The 10,420-nt window shown below is 32.0% G+C and overlaps 1 protein-coding gene across 1 annotated transcript; it reads left to right on the forward strand.

The window, feature by feature from the left end:
- The first annotated feature begins 3,179 nt into the window (after positions 1-3,179).
- LOC130814265 (non-specific phospholipase C1) lies at positions 3,180-7,775 on the forward strand. Its single transcript, XM_057680361.1, has 3 exons — positions 3,180-4,409; positions 6,393-6,569; positions 7,118-7,775. Exons 1-3 carry the CDS (start codon positions 3,314-3,316, stop codon positions 7,429-7,431), a joined length of 1,587 nt encoding a protein of 528 aa, XP_057536344.1. The 5' UTR covers positions 3,180-3,313; the 3' UTR covers positions 7,432-7,775.
- Positions 7,776-10,420: the final 2,645 nt, after the last annotated feature.

The raw sequence follows: 10,420 nt of genomic DNA on the forward strand, positions 1-10,420 counted from the left end.
TACATCATAAAAATATATTAATTAGTTACATGTTCACTAATATAAATTGCTTTAACAATCGCTACTATAAATAACTTGATTTGAATGTCTCCTTGTTAATTTCTATAAATATTGTCTATTATTAAATGCATGACTTACATAATTAATTCTAAATTATTTCATAAATTTATTTGGCAAGACTTTTTAAATATTGTTATTTATCATTTTTCAATCTTTTTATTAAAATGTATGATTTGTATTCTTTTTAGAAATTAAATGTTGAAATTTTAAAAGTGAAAGTTTTTTTCATTTATTTACAAAATGAATTTCTTTTTATTATCTTTTAATATTTTTCAAATTTTAAATATAATAATATTTTAATAAAGTGTTTGAATGTCACATTATTATTCACCTGATTTAACATAGCTTTTAAAAATGTTAATAAATTATACACATTGTAAACTTATAATTATTTAAATTTTTATTATTTTCTAAATTAATTTGCCATGTAATAAATAATACACCAATAAGATTATTTCATATATAAGAGTTCTAATAACTTGACACTTGAAATTTTGACAGTGGAATGTTTTTTCATTTAAAAAAAATAATTTCTTTTTATTATCTTTTAATATTTTTCAAATTTTAAAAATAATAATATTTTAATAAAGTTTTTGAATGTTGCGTTACTATTTACCTAATTTTAACATTGCTTTTAAATATGTTAATAAATTATACCCATTGTTAACCTATAATTATATAAATTTTTATTATTTCCTACATTAATTTGCCATGTAATCAATAGGAAACCAATAAGATTATTCCATTTATTAGAGCTCTAATAACCTACATTAATTTCCTACATTAATTGCTGCTGCCAAGACTGCCAGCCACCCTATCCTATCCACTAGGGGTGGCACCCCCCTTCCTATAACCTAAGGGTGGTGGAGCAATCAGAAAACCACCACCCACACTTGTTTTTGAAGCCTATAAATAGAGAAGAGGAAGAAGGAGCTTGCATCTGAGTTTTTGACCTTTCATCTTGAGTAATTTATGTATTCTTCATAGCCTTGCTTTCATTTCAATTAAGAATTAGTGTTAGCATAGTTTCTCTTTCAATTCAATTTAGTATTTTCACTTTCCAAATACAACCTTTACTTTATCCTTTATCATAATGTTTTGCAATTTGGGAATTTTCAACCATTGATGTACTATTATTGAAACTTTTGGAAGGTATTACTTTGAATCATCAATTCATCTTGTTCATCCTTAGATTGAGCTCAAAAGAGTAGCTTCTATCCTTGCTTATATTGTTTTCAATTGTGAACAACATGCTGCATAAAAACAGGTCAAAATAGTTGTTCGCAGTTACTAACTGCAAACAACTATTTTGTCTTTTTTGATCTGTTCGCCGTTAGTAACTGCGAACAGCCCCAAACCTCAAGTTTGAAAATTTCACGCTTACTTTTGAAATAAGTTTAAAACTTGATTTATTTTATTAATTTTTTTTAATTTTTTCTCTTATGTATTCAAATTTTCAAAACTCAACCCTAACATTTGTAATACTAAAAGTTCAGCCCATAGATGATGGAGTGACGCAAGTAGAATCCAATAAACCAAACTTTCCAAAATACAATATACTTGTTACTCTCCTATTCTAGTGAAGTGTTACATTTGAATTTTATAATGCATCGATTGTAAGAAAAAATTTAAAGAACCATAAGAAACCACATAAGAGAAGTGGGTAGGGAAAATAGTAATAACTTAATGACATATTTTTAAATATTTGAATTTTTTACGTATAAAATATAAGGAAAAAAAATTACTAAGAAAATAAAATGTTTAACGTAAATATGCTTAAAGTAAAAAGAGACTTTATTAGAGTATAAGGGACCACTATATGTCTATATATACACTTAGCATGTAAGACCAAATAGGGGAATGGTCTTATAAGAATTCGATTCATAGTATTTTTATTGTGCATTCATTAGTCAGATCATATTTTTTATTATTTCACTAGGTTATACTTATTTAATCGCACTAATTAAATTTATTTTAATATACACTATTTTTATGTAAAAAGTTTATACAAAATAATATTTTACAAAAATATTAATACAAATAGAACATTGCCATCACAATAAATTTCAAGTTTTATTTATAAGTTGTTAGATTTTATAGTCAAACCTAACAGCAATTTCGTGTTATTATTAAATTGTAAGACATCAACTTCAAACATTTATCTGTTCGACAGATACCAATTTCGTGTTATTATTAAATTGTAAGACATCAAACATCAAATATTTATCTTCTGTTCAACATATACAAATAAGAGAAAAATAATACTTCTTACATTTCATTTCAATAAATTTTGTCCCACATGATTATCAAGACATATATTGAAATTTAGTATCAATAATGATGAATAACTAAATATAAAAAAGTTAATATTAATAATTTTTACGTTGACATGAATCAAACAAAATCTCACTGAACTAAATTTTCATCATCATCATCAATCATCATTATACTCAATGTCTCGCTCGGAAACGGGTCTGGGTAAGGGAAGGTGACGGACATTCCATACTCATACTCCTTTCACAGGAAAGACTATAGGAAAGCAGTTGGTTTTACCCCAAAACATGTAGGAGCACTGATAAAAATGATTGAGTGACAACATTTTCACAAGAGGACAACTATTTACAGAAAAAAGAACAACATAAGAATTGACAAGGTTTTAACAAAAAAAGTATATAAATAAACACAACTGGTCAAGTAGGAAACAACTAGATACAAGGACAAGAAAACAATTAAAGATACTATTAGTAGTCTAAAAAAATAGATCTGACGTCTCTAACTATTCCTATCTCTAGTCAGGTCCGCAGAGAGGTGCAGGTCACTCAAGTCATTCCTTATTTGCTTAACCCATGTTTTCTTAGATTTTTCTTGACTACTCTTATCTTCCACTATGATACTTTAACTTATAAATTAAAAATAAAATATAAATTAAGACTAAATTGTAAATAGTATCAAACAATTAAATGGAATAAAGTCACCTAGATAGAGAGACGAGTAATAGTGAATTCTAAGTGGCCAATTTTCAACTAATACTAATTATATATATATTTTTTCAATGAATTAAAGTAATATGCAATTTTATTTTGAACAGGTAAATATATTTTCAATGAACCAACAGAATTGTTAATTAATGTAATAAAGTTTTCATAAATAATCAAATAAAATTAAAATATTTATCTTTTATCCTAAGCACCCAAGATAAGAATTCATCACTGTAAAGAGACACCACCAAATTTTCGAACTTTCACCGGAAAAAATGTCGATTTTCTCTGTCCTCCAAATTTTCTCTTTCCTCTTTCTGCTTCTCTCTCCACACACCCTCTCCTTCCCGTTTCCCCGACCCAAACCCAAAATCCATGGACCCATTAAAACCATTGTGATTTTAGTCATGGAAAATCGCTCATTTGATCATGTTTTAGGGTGGCTCAAATCGAGCCGACCCGAAATCGACGGTTTAACCGGTAAAGAATTTAACTTCCTTAATTCGTCAGACCCAAACTCTCCCAAAGTCCATGTCTCAAATGATGCGGTTTTTATCGACTCGGATCCGGGTCACTCAATTCAAGCAATAAAAGAACAGATATTCGGGTCCGGTCATGTAATTGACCCGGCGCCCATGAATGGGTTTGCTCAACAAGCTAATTCTATGTCTACCCATATGCCCAAAAATGTGATGAGTGGGTTTAAACCCGAGTTAGTCCCGATTTATACTGAGTTAGCCAACGAGTTTGCTGTGTTTGATCGGTGGTTTGCCTCAGTTCCAGCGTCAACTCAGCCAAATCGTTTTTATGTTCATTCTGCTACTTCACACGGTGCTTCAAGTAATGTAAGAAAGGATCTTATTCATGGGTTTCCACAAAAAACAATCTTTGACTCACTTGATGAAAGTGGGTTGAGTTTTGGGATATATTACCAAAATATCCCTGCAACTATGTTTTTCAAGAGTTTAAGGAGATTAAAACATATAATTAAGTTTCATAGCTATAGTTTAATGTTTAAATTACATGCTAAATTAGGAACATTACCTAATTATGTTGTGATTGAACAAAGATACTTTGATAAAAACCTTTTTCCTGCTAATGATGATCACCCATCCCATGATGTGGTAGTAGGACAAAGATTTGTTAAGGAAGTGTATGAAACACTAAGAGCTAGTCCACAGTGGAAAGAAATGGCTTTATTGATAACTTATGATGAACATGGTGGGTTTTATGATCATGTTCCAACTCCTGTTACTGGTGTTCCTAACCCTGATGGGATCATTGGGCCTGACCCGTTTTATTTTCGGTTTGATCGGTTGGGTGTTCGGGTTCCCACTTTGCTTATTTCCCCTTGGATTGACAAAGGAACTGGTAAGTTGTAGATCATTCTTCTATGACATATTAGAATAAAGTTTAAGTTAATTTTATACTCAATCAAATCCTTATTTGATTCTATTTTGGTGGGTTTTGTTATCTTGTCTAGTGTTGTACATTGTATTGTTTTGTAGTGATTTAGCTTATCTTTTGGCTAATTATATGTTTGTATGTATGTGTTTATGTGTGCATATTATTTGTCCTTGAGCAATTGTACAAGTTGAATATAATGAATAATGATTTTGTGAACACTACCCACATTATAATTGTTTTTTTGTACCACTATGTCATTTTGGGTTCATCATTTATATGTTTATACATGAGTTAATGTTTAATGAATGCTTATGCAATTTTGTGGAATAAATTTGACATTATCTTTTGTTGATTACCAAGTTTTTATTGTTTTTTAGTGGTGTGTTTTTCAGAATTTTTACAGATATTAGTTTGAATCATAGCCAAAACATAATTTTTATAATTATTAAGTCGATCGTCTCTGAGGGCTAGGAAAATTGGACAATCAACTCCTTTATGAACTAATGGTTTTATTCCTATTTGAACAAGGCCGATATAAATCTTACAATATTATTAATAATTGTAAGATAAGTACAGAAGGAAAGATAGATTTATTTAAGAGAAAACTTCAAACAAAAGAAAATTACAGGATGCTTTTTCACGAGAGCTAAACACTTAAATTATATATGACGGAAGAGATAAGTTGTAATCTGCTCTTCCAATAAGAAACTAAAGAAAAAAAGTAAATAGTACAAATATACTTTGGGGTTTTTATTGTGTTGAGGAGAGTTTGAACTTGATGTTGCTTTTGAGGGCGAAGGTTTGTTTATGGTTGATGGAGAGATCCGGATTTTTTTATATGCTATATCCGGTTCAATACTTACCCGTAAAAATTCTACCAATTTGTTTATTTTGGATAAAAAAACTATCTATTTAAAGAAAAAATCCTTTCAATGCCGTGTTGAATTAATCAGAAGTTTGATCATTAATTTGTAAAATTTCATCATCTTCCTTTTCTGAAGAAGAAGAAGTAGATTCAGGAGTTTGTAATAATATTTTGGATATTTTATCTCCTAGCTCATAGTCGTTAATAAATAATCCTTAATTTTCTTTTGTTTTAAGTCTTCTCTTAAATAAATCTATCTTTCCTTCTGTACTTATCTTACAATTATTAGTAATATTGTAAGATTTATATTCTCTAAATTATTCATTTTATCTTTTTCCTTGTAAAACTATACCAAAATGAGTGTCTTAACTATTGTTACTTTAGCACCTATTGCCTTATGGTTCGTATATGAAGTTTGTGCTTTAAATTTTGAGGTAAAGGAAGGTGTTCTGTTGTACATATCATGATATTGGTCCATCTGTATATTTATAGAAAAAGGATATTAGTGGTGTCTCTCTTCACCTAAATCATTAATGTGTCTGGTTTCTGAGTTCAATGGAACATTTGACTTGGAGCTGCACGATATAGTAAGTTAGCATGTGACTTAGTGATTTTGCTAATAGGAAAATGATCAAGGTGTCTTGGAGCTGACACTACCTAAGAAAAGTTCAAGAGATTTATAAGTTATTTGGGATGTGGAAGACTTTCCGAACAATGTACTAAAACAGTGATTTGCTTATATGTGGAGAAAACCTATTATTTTCTTTGTTAGAAGCTTCTTGAATTTCTTGTTATACTTTTAAGCATAATATGGTTGGTTGTCACCAATCTTTTGGTATCAAGGCTTTGGTATTGTTGTTGATGTAGAAAACTAGCAGAGGCTAAGCTCTCCATTAGTTCATAGTACATTTTGTGTGATCGACTTTTAAACGGAATTTTTGAGCATGTATTACTGAATATTGTTGGCCTTGAGCATTGCAGCTGGCTTATATAGTAAATTATGCTGAATTTGTGGGTTGGGAAAAGTTTCTTTGTAACACTGCTAGATGAAAGAATAATTTGCTTGTTATGGATTGCTGTAGTGATCCAGAGACCAGATGGACCCACTCCCACCTCAGAATTCGAGCATTCCTCCATTCCTGCCACAGTGAAGAGACTATTTAACTTAAAATCGAACTTCCTTACGAAACGAGATGCCTGGGCTGGAAGCTTTGAGAAGTACTTCTACTTGCGTGAGACTCCACGTGAAGACTGTCCAGGTTAGTGTTTGATATCCTTTTACTTCTTTGTGGTCAGAAGCATTGATCTTTATGAAATATATGGGCATGTATCTGACTGTAAAGTTCTTCTCTATGTTACTTAGACTCGGGTACTGATGTCGGATACTGGTATGTGTCAAAGTGTCGGAATCTCGTCGAAATCTTCAATTTTACTCCTAAAATGAAGTGTCTAAGTGCCACACCAATGTCCGAGCATCAAGGATCGGACACGGGTATGTGAAGCAAAATGAAGAGTCTGGGTAATATAGGTTCTAGTTGCCCTTATTACTGATGTCTGTAAACAGTGTAGACTAGTACATTGTGAAAGAACGAACAGAATCGAAGCACTGTGATGTAGACATACGTTGTTTGCATCTTTTCAACACTACTGATTATTTGGGGTATTTATTATATGATATTCCCTTCGCTTTTTGTCTTCTGTCTTCGCAGCATTCATTAGGATGGTAGCTATATTTAATGAACACTTGTGCTTAACTTGTCGGAATTGATATAATTCTGAATCGTAATTGTTTGTGGGTTGAAAACAGAGAAACTGCCGGAGGTGAAGAGATCATTAAGGCCATTTGGAGCAAGAGAAGATGCTAAACTTTCAGAATTTCAAATAGAACTGATACAACTTGCGTCTCAACTTAATGGCGACCATGTCCTAAATAGTTACCCAGATATTGGGAGAAACATGACAGTGTCTGAAGCAAGTGACTATGCAGAAGATGCAGTAAATCGATTTATAGAAGCTGGGAAAGCAGCAATTAGAGCTGGAGCTGATGAATCAGCTATTGTGACGATGAGACCATCTCTAACAAGTCGGGCTTCCGGTGGTAGGCACACCAGCTATATATAAATCCACTTTTCCCTCTAAGTTAGTATGCAGCCATTGTTAAGATCTGAAACAGAAAAAACAGAAGTATTAAATACGAAAACTTAATTGAAGATTAGTACACTGTAAATACTACAATATATAGGAATTGCTCTTATATCCATCAACAATGGGGTTCATCTTGTGCGGTGCTGGAATCTGGATGGTGGTTGTATTTATACCATCTCCCCATCTCTGGAAATATTTGTCTGTTGTATTATAATTGTTATGAATGGAATGTGTGACTTGAGTGCACAAATTAAAGTGTGTATTCATGTGTGTGACTCTTGGTTTGTGGAATGCAAATGAGTGTAATTATGTGGAGAGTATTCATGAAGAATTATGAGTGTTAATGAAGATTAATGAAGAAGTAGAAAGGGTTTGATTTATTGAAGCTCGATCAGAATTCTGACAGAGGAATCAGAGAGGTCGCTCGACCTACCCGCTCGACCGAGCGAGCCATATTGGTGGGTCGAGCGGTCAGACAGAATGCTCCAGAATGTAGCTGATGCTCGCTCGACCGAGCGAGCTCCCTGTTTCGGTCGAGCGGATCCTTTGATGTGCATGGGATGCTGATTTTCGACCTTTCAAGTTCTTGGAGTTATTTCATATTATTCATTACTCTATATTAACTATGTATTCAAGTGAGCTATTGATATTCATGTACCTAGTACTATATATAGACCTCTCATATTCACACATCAAACACATCAAACACAACCCCTAAGCCAAACACATAGCCTTTTGTTTTTATCTCTTACTCAATTGTAATTCTTCATTTGTAAGTGTTGTTTATACATTCTTGAGATAATATAAACAGAAACTACACACCACGGAGGACGTAGCCATCATTGGGTGAACCTCCTTAAATCCTTGTGTCTTTTTTGCTTAGTATACATTGTCAAACATTGTTTTGTTCATTGTTGTTTGTATCGTTCTTAACATCGTAACGATTTTGGCAAACATTTTCAATAATTTTTAACGACTTCTGAACACTTGAATCTTTCGATTCTGTGGTACACTTTTATTAGATAAAGTTTCAAGCCTCGTGCTCATGTCGTTGCAGTTGGTATAGGTATACTTATTACTAAGGACCCTTCATATCATTTTTATTTCTTAATAACACAACGATAGCCATTACGCAAATGCCAAGTGGCTTTCATAGATATAGGGCTTGGGAGTTAAAATGTATACAACTTTACCCTTATAACGACTAAGAGATGGCTTTCGACTGAATCTGAAGTGCAAACATCTTCAACAACTTCACATGACTAACAATCGCAATAGATTTAGCAAAAGGAGTATGTTGAAGGTATGCTAAGTTTATTTGTTAATATTTCCTTAAATTTGAATTACTTGCTACATTAGACTTACTTATGTACTCTATTAAGCTTATTTTATATATTATGATTTACCCCTGATATATTTAAGAAAAAATATAGTCAATTTCAAGCAATATCTTATTTGCATCGTCGAATCATATTTTTTATAAATTATAATATGAGCTTTTTATAACTTTTAGCTATGCATAGTTTACGATATAATTGATAAAGATAAAATAGCGTAAAAAGTGAAATATAATAAGTATAATTGAAAAAAATAGCATAATTTAAGTTTAAACTGATTATTGATTTGAAATATTAAGTGTCCACGAAATTTAAGAGTAGGAAAGTTTTTATATTGAGTTGTGATCTATCATCTATGTTAAGTTTTGATGAGAGTTGATTTTACCAGCACTAGAGACTAAATTGCCGTTGCTTTCTTGGAGAGCAAGTGCAGTAGTCATTTTCTGTAGTGCATGATATCATTTTCCGTCTGGTGATGAATGCAAAATTTCAGAAGCGAACCTTTATCTAATTTTCCCACTGAATATGTGTTTCTGTTAGTGATCCCGTTCAATACTCTTCAACTCTTTATCATTTTTATTTTATGTTGTCTCTTTTATTTTACATCATTTTTATTTTTAGATAATAATTTATTATTTTCTTTTAATCTCGTTTATACATTTAAATTTCATTTTAATTTCATCAATTCAATTTATTTTCTTTTTTTATTTATTCAAATATCTGCATTTTTCTTAAAATTAACACACTTTCTCTTTGATACGGGAAAAATAGTATTATCTTAGAGTAATTGAACCAGTTTTTCAATGGATAAGAATAATATATAAGACACTCAAATTTAAGGCTCCACTGAAATACCCTCCCACACACTGCGAAACATGGACACGGCTTTCAGCTGACGTATCGCGTGTCCGACACGTGTCGGACACGGACACGCGAAAATCCGTGTCTGACACGCCAAATGAAGTGTCCAATATTTTAATATTTTTTCGGACACGCGGACACGGCAAGGACACGCGACGGACACGGCAAGAGTCACAGACACGTTTTTTAAAAAAAAAAATAAAAAAAAAATTGAAATTCTGAATACCCATTTCCTTTTCAGAAGTAACTGATACAGTGACTTGAGTCTTGAATACCCATTTTCCTTCCCTCTCAAAGTCTCAATTCCCTCTCTTGCTCTCACTCCTCTCAACTCTCTTTCGCTCTAACCCTAAAAACTCTACACAACTCTTCCTCCACTTCAACTGTCGCCGCCGCACTCCTGCACCACGCCACCGCCGCCGCACTCCCGCACTCCCGCACTAAATCAAACCATCACAGACGAATAATCTAGTAATCCACCTTCATTGTTGGATTTGAAGGAGATTGAAGGAGAAGATTTGGGGGTTGATTGAGGAATTTAATTGGAATTTGGGTGTTTGTGTTTGAGTTTTTTGTGGGTGTTTTTGATTGGGTTTTTTGGGGTGTTTTTGGTTGGGTTTTTTAGGTGTTTTTGGAGGAGGAAATGGGTGTGAGAAAGGAGGGAGTGAAGTGAAATACTAAAATGGAATGGGTGTGTATGACTATATTTAGATACTTATGTTGTTTATTTGGTACTTATTTGCATTTTATGTGAGTTTTATGTTTTT

This window comes from Amaranthus tricolor, chromosome 5, assembly GCF_026212465.1.
Source record: "Amaranthus tricolor cultivar Red isolate AtriRed21 chromosome 5, ASM2621246v1, whole genome shotgun sequence".
Taxonomy (NCBI): Eukaryota; Viridiplantae; Streptophyta; class Magnoliopsida; order Caryophyllales; family Amaranthaceae; genus Amaranthus; species Amaranthus tricolor.